This window comes from Phaethon lepturus, unplaced genomic scaffold (genome assembly GCF_000687285.1).
Source record: "Phaethon lepturus isolate BGI_N335 unplaced genomic scaffold, ASM68728v1 scaffold30055, whole genome shotgun sequence".
NCBI lineage: Eukaryota > Metazoa > Chordata > Aves > Phaethontiformes > Phaethontidae > Phaethon > Phaethon lepturus.
The window spans coordinates 21,041-34,580 of record NW_010541742.1 but is presented as its reverse complement, the minus strand read 5'-3'; the positions used below and the strand labels follow the sequence as shown (position 1 = coordinate 34,580).

The window sequence follows — 13,540 nt, the reverse complement described above, 5'->3', positions numbered from 1 at the left end:
GTGATCTGTACGAGTATGAGGGGAGCATTCCATTAAATTTTCCAATAAGCTCTGGAAAGGATATAATCTCTCTTTGTTGTGGGTGCAGTTGAATCTTTTCTGTTCTCTTCTTTCGCCAGGAAGATATGAGTGGCTGGAGTGTTTGATTCTATATATAACTAGTTGATGTCAGCTGGATGCCAACCCCTTTGAAGAGGATCAGCCCCCAGTTTGTCTCGGTACTAGGTACCATGCAGATCCAAGCACAAGGGTAGAAACCATTCTGGACCAGGCAGGTCATCCCCGTACATAACTAACTCCTGAAGCTTCAACTAAAGGGTTGAGATCGTTTTTTTTCTGCGCAACAAAACAGTAGGGTAAGTGTATTGTTTCCTGAAATATTCTGACATTGTCTGTCCTACAAAATGTTATATAAAAGACATTTATGTAATCTCTTGACTCTGCAATTAAAAAGATGGGGGTTTTTTTACTTAGTCAGAAATGCACTTTCGTTAAAGATGACAGAGCATCTCATTTAGTTCCTCAAATTCTTTATTAGATTAAGAAATGTCAAAATGTAACATTTCTGAAATCATAAATGAATACATAATTAAAATATTAGTTATGATTTTACATCTTTTAATATAAAGATCTCACATCTACACAGATGTGAGAAGGCCTAGATGACTGACACTGATTTTGTAGCCAACTCAAAGTCCATTCCTTTGAATCTTCTATGCATCAGAACATGTCCTAGCATCTGTCTGCAAGCAAGAACTGCCAGTGCATTTTGCACAATTAAAAGTGCAGGATCTCTAAATCAGAAATAACTAACTTCACTATTCGGCCATTCTAAACAGGCTATTAGAAATTGAAGTTGGCTGAATTGTGCAAGCTGGCTCAACAATGTAAAAATGTGTTGTTTTTTTTCAGCAAGGAAAAATCGTATCAGAAAATCACAATGTTATCACATTCTGCCATGGTCAAAGAGAGGAAACAACAAGCATCAGCCATTATGGATGAAATACACAGAAATGGTATAGCGCTGAACCCAGCTTACTGTATATGCAATGCCCTCTAGCCCTCCCTAATGTATTTTTTTAATCATAGAGTTTAACTCTCTTACAGCTTTGTCTCTGAGTGTTTTGCCATAAATAATCTTGTGGGAGTATCATGCTGCCTATGGTAACTAATCCTTTTGTAGTTGCCTCTTTTCATTTGAAAGCTATTTTCAGATGAACAACTGCTGTGGAGGAATGAAGTAATCTAACAGCTGATGTACATTCTGCTAGGATAGCCTTTCAGAATATTATTTGGGGTTAATAACATTACTTCATTCCATTTTAAAAGGCTATCATCTAAGAAACATGCTGATCTGTATCCTCTTTTATTGCTCTGTTTCACTCTGCTTTTTTATATGAATGATAAAAAAATTTGAAACAAATGTTTACATCTCTGTTCCTTCCTCTCAAACTTTATCTTTGTAACTAACAATTTTTACTAGCATTTGGCAATTCTCTCTAATGCACACCCACCAATTAATCTTATATGAAGAAATTTTACTTTTCTATTGTTGCACTGATGAAAATGCAGACACTTATGAGAAGGTAATTTGATTTTCTAAAACAAGTTCTTAAAATTACACTTCTAGTGTGACACCTTAACTCAGTTGGGAATACAAATCTGCTTGGCTTTCATTAGGTATGTGCTGGATGCTTTTGGAGATCCTCCCAGTCCTCCCTATGAGGACTCCTTTTTGCCATCTACATACAAGATCAATGTTTTAAAAGTGATAAGCACCCCACAAGCCTCACTGAAAAAACAAGAAGCTCCATTAATATTTTGAATTTATGAAAAATTATACCACTCACAGAGACTTTAAATTCCAGTATTGAAAATCTTTCTTGTAGGCTTTTGCCCCAAAGAATTTGGGGATGGTTTCTGTACTCACTCACTGACCATTGTGATTGCAGGAAGAAAAGAACAAGAGACATAAGGTTTCTAGAAAACAAAGCTACAAGTTTCAGTGCCTGGTCCTAGTTCTTCTGATATTTCCATAGTTTTTTTTCCTGCAATTTCTATTCCTAAGCAAATACCTCTCCTCTTTCCATTCTCCACTGAACACACACTTAAGTCTGAAAGCCAGTCTGCCCTTACCGATTTCATTACAACTCCTGGGGTTTTTTTTTGGTACTGTAAACCCAAGTACTATATGTGCCTGAAATAGCCTATAAGCTCTTCAGGGGGGAAAAAAAAAAAAAAAGTCTTTCATATGTTTGTTTGGAACCAGGCATTTCACATGATAAATGCTGCTACTATTCAGAGCAATACTAATAAATCTACAATACAGTCCTTGAAATCATTTGAGTTATTGTATAATCTGTGCTGATGCTTGGCATTTGCCTCACATAATCTGTCCTTTTCATTATTTATATATTATCAGATTTGCTGTCAAGTTTAGATTCATATACTTAATATAAAGGCAATACACGTAATAAAGGCAATACTAACTCTTCAAGTATACATTCTACTTTTGCATCTTCTTTGGATGTCTGGGATATTTAAATGTTAAAAAAATTCATGAAATTTCATTAAATGGGTGTGATAAGAGTCTAAAATTTCTAACTACAAGCTCAGTGAAGCCAGTTAAGAAACAGAAGGGTAATCAAAGTCGTAATCACACAAAGTAGGGCTAGTTCTTTGGGGACCAAATCTGAAAAATTCTTGGAAAAATCAAGGACAAATCTGTTTTTTAAATTACTAAATTCAGCTCTATTAATTTTCGACATTTTATTTTTCCCTTAATTGTTAATTGAACAAGCTTAACCTAAGATCTGGAGTGTGAACTGCTGTCTTTCTGCATTTTGCATTGCTGTTAATTATGAAGGTCCTGCAGGAGCTGATAATTACGTAAAAATTAAATGCACTGTTTCAGCCAGTCTCATATGAAAAAATTAAATGTACTGTTTCAGCCAGACCTATGAAACTCCCCACTGTTAACAGAAGTAAACAGCAACAGAAGATTCTGTAACGCAAGCCGTGGTAGCTTGGAGTGACACACAGAAAGCATACCTATTGCATTTTTATTTCAGCCCCTTCTTATTGTAATGATTTCAGGTAAACAGTGAATCTCAAATTTCATGTAAAAAGATATTCATAGCAGAAACAGTTGTTGAAAAGATACAAAATCAGCCAAGTTTTTATCAGTGTCTCAAAGATTACCAATCTCTGGGCAAGACTGGTAATGACTGAAAGTCTGCATCTGCTGTTGACTTCTGGGACATGACTTCGTGTTTTAGAGAAGTTTGACACATCACAAAACGCTGCAGGAAGAGACACTAACTGTAAACCCTCTTACAGTCTCAGAAAAGAGACTGTAGTAGTAAATCAGCATGTGGATGTAGTGACCTTCCCAACCCCTTGGTTTTTAACTGGCAGACTTGGCTTCATCACAACATTTCTAAGGCTGCTTAGTAGAGGTAAACATGTATGTAAATTCATATGTTTAAAGAAGCCCTTGGAGTTCATCAGGTTTGCCTTCAATTGCACTTAAATCTCATGTCCAGTTCTATACTATTTCTTAAATGCCTTCTTCAGTAGCTACATTATTAACTATCTTTCATGATATAATTAAAAAAAAAAAATCTTATTTCTGATACTACAACAAACATACTATTAAAATTTATAATCCAGATTAAGGTATTTAGAAGATTGTAAACTGAAGGATTAAAGGCGGATTAAGCAGTGAATGCAGGAGGAACTATATAAATCATATTTAAATACCATCTGTTATGATTTTAAGCACAGGACAGAAAGGACTTGGCAGGAACAAATTAAGAAATGAAACTAAAAGGTTAAGATTAGGATTAAACTATGAATTAAACTTCCGGTATTAATTTACTATGTCCACTTATGACATTGATGTTCTCTTGCTGTCATCCTCTAAATGTCCTCCTTTTCTCATTCTTCATCACCTTTTCTGCACTGACACTGAAACAATCCCTAGACACATCATAAAACTAGACAGATGATTAGATTTTAGTTGGCAAGGGATTCAAATGAACTTCGCACTTATGTTTTTGGGATGCTGCCTGGGTACACAATAGTACACAACTGTGGGTTACTAAGTACCTTGGAATCTTCAGTTAACATTAACAAGAACAGCATAAATGTAAGGGAACAGCAAGGCCCAAAACAGTTAACACACAGCATGTCCTAGAAGAATACTGAACGGTTTGGACAGAGATCTGCAATCCCCCTGGCAGCCCAGTCTCTGAGGATGTACATACTACGCACGCTGTGTAAAATTAAAAGCTTCTTCTCCGTGAAACTGTGGCTGATTTGAGGGGTAAATTTCTTACTTCTTACTAATATAAAACCATCCATCCAACAGGCCGTACCCCTGGAGTAATCCTGAGAAATTACAAAATCAAAATATGACTTGTGGGTCTAAATTTCAGGCCACAGGCCAGTAACTAGTGCACTTACCTCAACCACAGAGCCAAAACCTCACTACTATCTGTCACTGATATGGCTACATTGGGCAAGCTGAGTCATTGTCTTCCATGTTAAGGACTCTCTGTTTTGTAGTTACCTCTTAAATAACAGGGGGGTGTTAGGATTCTTTGTGCATTCTATTTTTAAAGCAGAAGTGCATGCTCCAGCTCACGATACAGTTAGCTTGCTCTTGCTCCAGTTAAATCTATTGCAAGCATTCAATTGAAATCAGTATGAACAGAAGTGGATCAACAGTGATGCACTCCAGGGCCCACAAACTTGTTTGATTTACTACATGGGAAACATTTGTCTATATAGCTTTGGCTAAATATTTAATATAACTGTCTCAAGTTTTCATAAACATCAGTTTTTCCAACATAAAGTTACTAGGCGACGTATGCCATGTTCAACATGCCATTTACTCAAAAGGAAACTCTGAATATGCTATATTGACTTCAACATTAGATACCTTCTGCAGTTAATTTGTAATGTTAATTTTAAACAGGGCTTCTCATGTGTTTACTCTGGAAGCAAGATAGAGTGTCTTACATATAATTTGCTTTCATTTAATTTTAATGCATTAAAATATATGTCAAAGTTCAGAATTTTAAATCCTGTAGACCATAAGAATATGTGAAGAATAGAATATCTTATTATTAAAGAAATAACAGAATGTGACTTTGAATAAGTGGATCAGAAAGATACTAGACCATTGATATAATCCTCAAAGCACACCACATCTTCCTTTTTTTTTCTTGAACCTTATGAACAACTGAGGACAATTTCAATTAATAAAATGACAAATATTAAAGTAAGTAGCAATAGGAATTATTTTCTTTAAAATTACGTTTTCACTATGCCATCCAAATATTGTTATAATTGTTAAATTCTACAACCTTCTAAGCAGAAATAAATTAGTAGAAAATAGTTTGTTCAGTCTTGAAGTTACTGTATTCTCAGGTTTAAGCTTTATCTATAGGTTGAGGACATTTAGTGAGAGAGTTCAGTCACTAAGCAACAGTTTGCTCATTGCTACAAGCATCCCAGTTTTCAGAATATTACAACGAAGATGACCAGTAAAGTTTCTGATATTCAGAGTTCTCCATTTACAGTCAAAATAGATGTTCCCTACCCTTGCTTATGCATTTTCATTTTCAAATTGCCCAGGAGGTCACTAAAAACAAAGAAGGAATTTTTCCCAAGCAGTGAATAAAGTAATATTGCATCTAGTAATCTGGTTTCCTCTCAAAGAGAATTAAAAAGAAAATGTTCTAAATATATCAATTCCTAGAAGCATGTTGTAATTCTTTCTTAGGGCTCTCATTTTCAACACCTTGAACTCTATTTTGAAAGCTACTTTAAAAAATAGTTAAAATATAATATTTAATACAGACTTTGTAATGTAAACTTTTCTTAAAGTACAAAACATGCCCTGGATTTCAAAAGGGGTTACCTGCTCATCTATCCAATACAGGACACACAAATCTAACTGAGGATTTGATGTGGGAACACTGGGGTCAGATGGAATTTTGTTCCTGGTTTCAGCAGAAGGCAGTTTTTACCAGTCTGCTATTAAGGTGGTGTGTAGGACATTATAGACCTGATTTTGACAACAGCTGAATGCCATTGAACTGAAGTAAATTTGGAGCTTGAGGTGCTTAGCGTCTTCAAAAAAACAGGTTTGTGGTGTTCAATAGTCTGCTCCAATACATTGGAAGAATGATTAATTTCACTAACACCATATGAAGCTATGTTAGGGTTAGACAAGTATGTGTTAACATGTTGGATTTCAGGTGTAGGGTATGCAGTATCAGGCATTTAAGAAAAACAGAGGTATGTATGTATCCATTGTATTGCAGTCTCACCCAGTTTAAACCTTGGAAAAAAGGTCAGCACCCCCAGAGACATCATGGTAGAGGAACTATCGACACTCAGCAACAGAGGTGCAAGACTCTTCAAGAGACGTCAGCGGAGATCTGACAAATACACATATGAAAATTATCACTATGTAGCAAACAAGCCAAGAAATGTGAGTATTTTGTAATAACATGAATGAAACATGGTGAGACTAGCTTGGGGTTCCCTTGGTGGTCATGATACACATTCTGCATGATTTATTTGTGGTTTCAGGAAGAAGAAAAGCAAAATCCTGTGCTAGAATGATGCTACCATGAAGTGAGCCACCTGTATTTTATTGAGCTCCTATAGACACATAAAAAATCTGAAAGCCTTAATACTTAAGGACATCAGATTCAAATCATTCTCATTCAAATCTGATTCAGTGATACTGAATACTGAATTCAGTGATACTGAATACTGGTGAACAGAGTACTTATCCTGTAGCAATTGGCTTATTTACTATTGAAAATTAACTACTTAATGTGAAATTAACTAGTTAATGATATTTAAAAGGTTGGAAAAAATAAGAGTCTGTTTCATGCAACCAGTAAGTATTTTTACTAAAATACATTGGTGGTCTCGATGTGGTTCCCAGGCAGCAAAATGACTCACACCTGCACTAAAACACTTCTGGCCTGCCTGTCCCAACAGGGACAAAAACAATGGAGCTTGTCACTGAAAGACGATCATTCTTCAATCTAGTCCTTCATGAATTGGATTAAAGCATTAGTGATACACTGGGAGTCCTCATGGCAGGAACTAAATGCACCTGGTGTTTGTCTCATCTGTGGGCTTTGCAAAATATTTAAACCTTTTGCTTAACCTCTGAAAATAGGGACAACAATATTAATGAATTTTACCTCATGCTCCAATGTGCTGCAAGGTTTAATTATTTGAATATGAATACTCTATGCCCAAGTCTAATACAGCATGTAAGCAGCCCCTCTAATTCCACTATTGTATTAAATTCTGCTTCTCATTTACATGTATGCATCCCTACTGATTTCAGATACAAAGGTATGCGACTAAAGAAGCAGAATTTGTCCCAGTACTTTTTAGCTGCTTTTAAGATGAAAAGAACTACGTGCCACAACAGTTAATTATTATTAACATAGGAAGTATTTCTTGTAGAACAGCAATTCTCTTCACCTGAAGCTTTTACAACTAATCATTGCAAAGGTGGTGCTATGATTGCATTAGCATCCAACCCCTAGAGAATCCATCGAAAGACTTTGACGTAATTCTTCTTTAATCTTCACTTGTGATAAGAAAAATAGTAACTATATGTACTGTATTGTTGTGATATAATCTAAAGTTTGTATTGGTACAAATAGGAAACAAACCATTTATTAATTTTACTAAAGAAAATACACACACACTTGTAAATTAGTCAGTAACAATAAAATGAATGCAATTTGTTGACTCTAAGGAAACCTTTTGTCTAGTTGCATCTCCTAAGGAGGCTGTGGGAGCCGACAATAAAAGAGGCATTTGCAATTTACCATTGTTCATGCTAACCAAAATGTTGAGGGATCTCACAACAGTCAGGAGGCTATTATTGGAGCTGAGTTCAATATTTCCAATATCACAGATAAAATCTCTAAAATATTTTTGTTCACTTCTTGAAGAAGGAATTCTCTATGCTTTGTTGACTGTAAAGGTAAATACATTTGTAATTCTGTGGCCCTTACATTTCCCCAAAAAAAATTAACTTTACTTGGGAAGAAAAGTATGTCTTAATATCCTGTGTCATAGAAGAAAATTTTTTACATTTCTTTATTTAAGGTGCAGGTATCTCAAACTTCTTTGGTCACTCAATCAACAGAAATTAAATTACACATATCAAATGGGATCATGTTTGAGTTTTGATAAATCTGCCTTTTAAAAAATAAATGTGCACAAAAGAAATCCCATATAAAAAATCTGAATAACTCTATTGAACACCCAAAACTATTATTAGAGTACTATTATTTAGAAGCCTATTTATAAATATTATCCCCCCAATTTCTCCCTCTATTGAGTATTAGAAGCTACACAGATAAATTCTGAGCACACCACCATCAGTCTCGTCAGAATTTCTGTACCCAGCTCCAGGCTTTTGCTACAAAGTCTGACAGAACAGTTCCTCTCTAAGTCTATTTATTCCCACAAAAACACATAGAGTACACATAGAGCATGTGCTGTGCAGTCAGAATGACATTCTGACACGTGAAAAATTATGCCTCTCTGGTTTCTGTTCCCTTCCCTTAAATGCCTATTTAGCCACCTCTGGTATTTTCTTCATCATCTTTACGATTCAGCCTGCCAAAATGAATATTTTTCACATACTTCAGGATAGCTAGAAAACATACTGCCTTGATTTTTTTTTGTTTCAAGTTTAAGCAAGTATTATTTGTTTACTTTCCTCCTTTAAGAAACTCTTACTCTAAAACAGTCTATATTTAAATTGCTTTTAGCCTATGTGTCATAGCTAAAATAAGATACTGACTTCTTATGAGACTAATTCTATATTTATGCAACAATGATTAAGCCTTTGGATGTTTCCTTAGAACTGATGACCCGATAGGAGAGTGGAAAATAACAGCATATCATGAATCTCCAGAAACTGACCTGCACTGAAGCTGTTATTTCTATTACAAATAGAGGAAAAGAAAATCCCAAACAAAAGCAATTCAACAAACGTGGTGAATTTTCAACTCATATGGGAAGAGACGCTTTGAAGAATCAGTGCTTTGAAACTCAAATGGCTCAAACTTGCCAGATTTCTTGAATTTTTGGGTAGCAAGGGTACTCTGTCTGGCATAAGAACAGCTTCTAGTGTCTAGTGATCCCAGGGACACCCTGCCAAAGTGACCAGATCTACTCCTTGCTGCAAACCACAGAGCCCACGTGCACAAGTAGATTTTGTGGTGATTGGTGTAAGCAGCAGATGGGATAAACTCTCTTCGTAGACTGCATAGCAATATTTAAGTATGCCAAACTCAGGAAAAGGTCAGACATCTCAGCTAGACGGCTATAAGGCTTCAGGAGTCTTGTTGACCTTGCTGACAATCCCTCCAATTCTTTCAATAAGGCATTCACACACTAGTAATACAGACATTTAAAATTGTGCTCGGATAGCACTCTTAACACTGAAAAATTATTCATTTTTTCTTATACAGCCAGTTCAATAGAGTTGTGAAACTGTTTCACCTTCTGGCTTACAGACAGAAGATCCTGGGGAGTGCTATCTAGCAAACAGGGTACCAAACAGCAGGACAGTATGCCTTCAGATAGTATACCCTGGGTCTCAGATCTCAGCTGTAAATTGTCTTATAACTCCAACCCTCAACAGAAAACTGCAGAGGCTTTTTTTGCCTGTGCTGTCAATGATATTTAGTTCTATTTGAATGCAGCGTGGAGAGCCCATACAGAGTGTTAAAATGGATGGCCTCAGTGTTGAAGGAATTCTCCAGCATGCCCCAATGACACCTCCTAATACACCTGATCCCCGGAGCCCACCACATCCTGACAACATTGCCCCAGGTAATATATGTGTTTATATTAATACATTAATGTATTTAGTTCTCATTTTACAGTAGAGGAAGGACCTCTTTATAAAACAGTATCTTCAACAAGAATTTGTTAATGGACTTACAAATTGATAAACTTAGAAATTGAAAACTGTGAGTCAGATAACTTATAAGAATCTCCCACAGAAATGTAACGTGGTGCTCTTCAGTTGCTTCTGTTAGTTTTTAAAGATTTGATATGCCTTTTGTACTATTTCTCCCTAAACTGGAAATATACATTAATAGCAAGAGACTGCTCCTATATTTACTGGTCTTATAAGCATTGAGAAACAGATCTTCATATTTAAAACCAGATTAATGTACTGATTTTTCTTTGTCAAACTTTTCTTTCTAATATGCAACACACTCATCAACAGTCTGAAAGTTATCCATTGTAGTTTAATTATCCTTAAATGTAAATCCAAAGTCACTGAAAGTTTTTCTAGAAACCTTTACAGAGGAGTAGCTTAAAAAGGAATTTGCCTCTGGGTGTATAAACTGTTCTTTTTTAAGTCCTTAACTGCGAGGGTACTGTTGCCTTTATTTAAAGCAGTGAGCTACAAGAAGGACTTATTTTGTATTCTGTAAAGACTAGAGAAGGCTAATTTGTTTTAATTAATTTATTCAGTGATATAGCCTTCTTCTTGTTTATGAATTATCTATGAGCAGACTGTGGTTTTTACAAATTCATTCTTTGTTCAAAATTACTCAATGCATGTTTTGTGCAGACCTTTTCCAGTCTATGTAAACTAGGTCAAAGCTACTCTTAGTGACTGCTGAGACTCTGTGCATCCATTGGTCAAATACAATGCGAACAGAGGTAATTTCCATTGCTAAGACATGATAGAAATCTTCAAGCCTTTCTTTAGGCAAAAAAAGATCTGGCAAAAGGAATAGATATTAAACCACAGAGTCTTTTTAAGCTTGTAGAAGGAAACAGCATTAATTTAAAGAGTTAGATGTAGTGGGAGGGTAAAGGGGTAGAATATATTTCCTTTGTTTTTCAAATAAATAGTATCTTTTTATATATATATAAGGATAGTCCCTTGCTGGTCTGAATTCTTCAAATTGTACATTAAGGTCTGGCTTCCCTCCCATTTATTTTTGCCATATTATACTTGGCTTTAGAAGAAATCATACTGAATATGGAATTTATTTAGTAAAACTCTGATCAGAGCCTGATCCTCAGGTGATTATGCAGAGGAAACAAGCGATTTTTCACTTTTTTGGTGATGGCAAGGACAAGAGAACTAAGTAGGTAGGACATTTTAAAGCTTCTAAGGCAAAGCAAAGACAAAAAATTCACTATAATGGCTGTGATCCTAGCTCCTTTTAATACTTTTGGAAAATTTCACACAAAGACTACAGAAATACCTCAGTTTTCACTAAAAGGCTGGTTTTAAAATCTTTTTGTTAATTCAGCCCAAGGGCTGCGTAGCTGTAGTCTGGTTTCAAACAAATGCTTATAATGATAGAAGCAAATTTATATAAAACTAAAACAATGTTAGCATCAAAAGAGGGTGGAATACTTTGGAGCAGTTATCTAAAAGGCTACAAATTCTCCCTGCCAGCTTTCTGTTTCTCTGTAGCTTTGGACAGGTGACTTGATACAATCGTTCATTTTATCTAACTGTGAAATGATGGCATGTTACTTCCTAGTTACATAGGATGGAGGTAATGAAGCAGAAAATGCCAAGTAAATTATAATGGTTTTGCCTTGATTGCCTTGCAGGGTATTCTGGACCACTGAAGGAAATTCCTCCTGAAAAGTTCAACACTACTTCTGTGCCAAAGTATTATCAGTCTCCCTGGATAGAAGCCATTAGGGATGATCCAGAACTGCTGGAAGCTTTATATCCTAAACTTTTTAAACCTGAAGCAAAGCCAGAACTGCCTGACTACAGGAGCTTTAACAGGTAATTCTGAGTGGACACTGAATTTTACAGTGCAGAGAAAAATTACGATGAAACAAAATATTTGCACCAGCTGTAAAAAAACCCGCCACCTGTTTTTGCAAGTATGTGCATAAACGTGAACATACACACAGATTAAAAGCGGCAAACGAACATGAAGGAGGAAATCAGTCTCTGAAGCATGGACGCAAAATTACATTGCACAACCAGGAATGTCTGTTCCAGACAGCTGAGCCAAACCAAAATTCTTCTTTAAAACACCAGACAGCAATCTATTGAAAAAGAAAATGGCTCATGGCAATATCAATTTAGAGAAAAATACCACAAACATCACTTGTGCTCCTGTCATTGAGGTGGGCCTCAGCTATGAGTGCAAGGACTAAAGAACTACACAACATAGCATCAAAACTGGCACTGCAGGCACTACACTAATTCTGATTTCCTAACAGCAATATACATTGCCATCTTAATAATTAAGTCTGTGTCACAGAGACTTCTCAGCAGACAAAGTAGCAAATACAAGTCAGAGAGATGTGCCACAGCTGCTAACATCCGAACAGTAACAGCACAGTTTATGTACTATGGTTATTGTAACTGGGGAAAGAAAATCCCAAACAACAACAAAAAACCATCGAAGATACATATACACGGAATAGAGACAGAATCAGTTCTCCTTCTCACAAGGGCATGCGAGTCGTGGATGTGAAAGACAGGATCAGACAGGGCACAGAGGTCCCATTAATAGGGATATGCATCTCGAGATGGTCTCTGATGTCTTCTCTGTGGATTTTTAGCTGTTCTGTGTCCCATATTCTGTTAGTTGCCCTGTTTACAACACTCACTGTTCAGATTTCTTTCTATGAGGATTTTCTCTATGTATGATGTGGCAGAACTGTGGCTTACCACAGTCCAAATTTCTTGAACATATGTGCATTTATATAAGGGAAAGGTCAATATTCTCCTTTGTAACTGCCATGAAAACCTAAAACCTGGTACATAAATACAGATCCAGACTGTGAAATTGGTAAATTCAAAACATAAGGCACACAAATATAATCCACAACTCCCCTTCTCATAGAAAAAAATCCACATCCAGAAGAAAATAAAAGGATGCCTGGTGGACTTTGGAAAGCTGTTACATATAGTACACTCAGATCTATGTTTTCTAGCAAGAAGCAGTAGATCCAAAAAGAAATTGAGAATATGGGATATTGAAATTCAAGATACTAGCCTCTTGGACAGGATTTTACAGCCATGACTTAGGTGTCTACACTCCTAAAAATTCACAGGAGAGTGATTGTGGGATTCAAATCAGACAGCACACTGCACACCAAGCTAACCAACAGAAAACATTACAGAGGAGGCTAAATGTGACTTAAATTTCCCTTTGCTAATGCCATCAGCACCTAGTTCTGTCTGCCCATCTCCAGGTCAGGGCTGGATTAAAGTCTCCCTTTCCAAAAACAGAGCAGGCGTCACAAGTATTCTTTTAAAATTTGTATAGACAATAAGATTCATTTCTTTGGAAAGAGCATTTTTCTAGAATGTGGCCAGCCTGGATTTATTTCTATGGGAATATCAAATCCTGAGGAAAGGTGTAACAACCTGGTTTCTGGCTCTTCCACAGAAGAGGTGGGAACACTCTTCGCTTCCCTTATGAAGACCTGTGCCATAGTACAGAAAATAATAAACCTCTTTGGG

At 36.1% G+C, this 13,540-nt stretch overlaps 1 protein-coding gene across 2 annotated transcripts in view; it reads left to right on the top strand.

Annotated features, from left to right (window-relative positions):
• The first annotated feature begins 205 nt into the window (after positions 1-205).
• Positions 206-13,540, top strand: part of MYOZ2 (myozenin 2) — an 18,680-nt gene continuing 5,345 nt past the window's right edge. The window contains exons 1-5 of one of the 2 annotated variants that reach the window (XM_010287820.1): positions 206-356; positions 913-1,016; positions 6,336-6,505; positions 9,771-9,900; positions 11,659-11,842. In XM_010287820.1, coding sequence (XP_010286122.1) covers positions 941-1,016; positions 6,336-6,505; positions 9,771-9,900; positions 11,659-11,842 — 560 coding nt within the window. In that variant the 5' untranslated portion in view covers positions 206-356; positions 913-940. Of the gene's footprint in view, positions 357-912; positions 1,017-6,269; positions 6,506-9,770; positions 9,901-11,658; positions 11,843-13,540 lie in introns of both variants that reach the window. The other variant, XM_010287821.1, reaches the window with a different exon arrangement.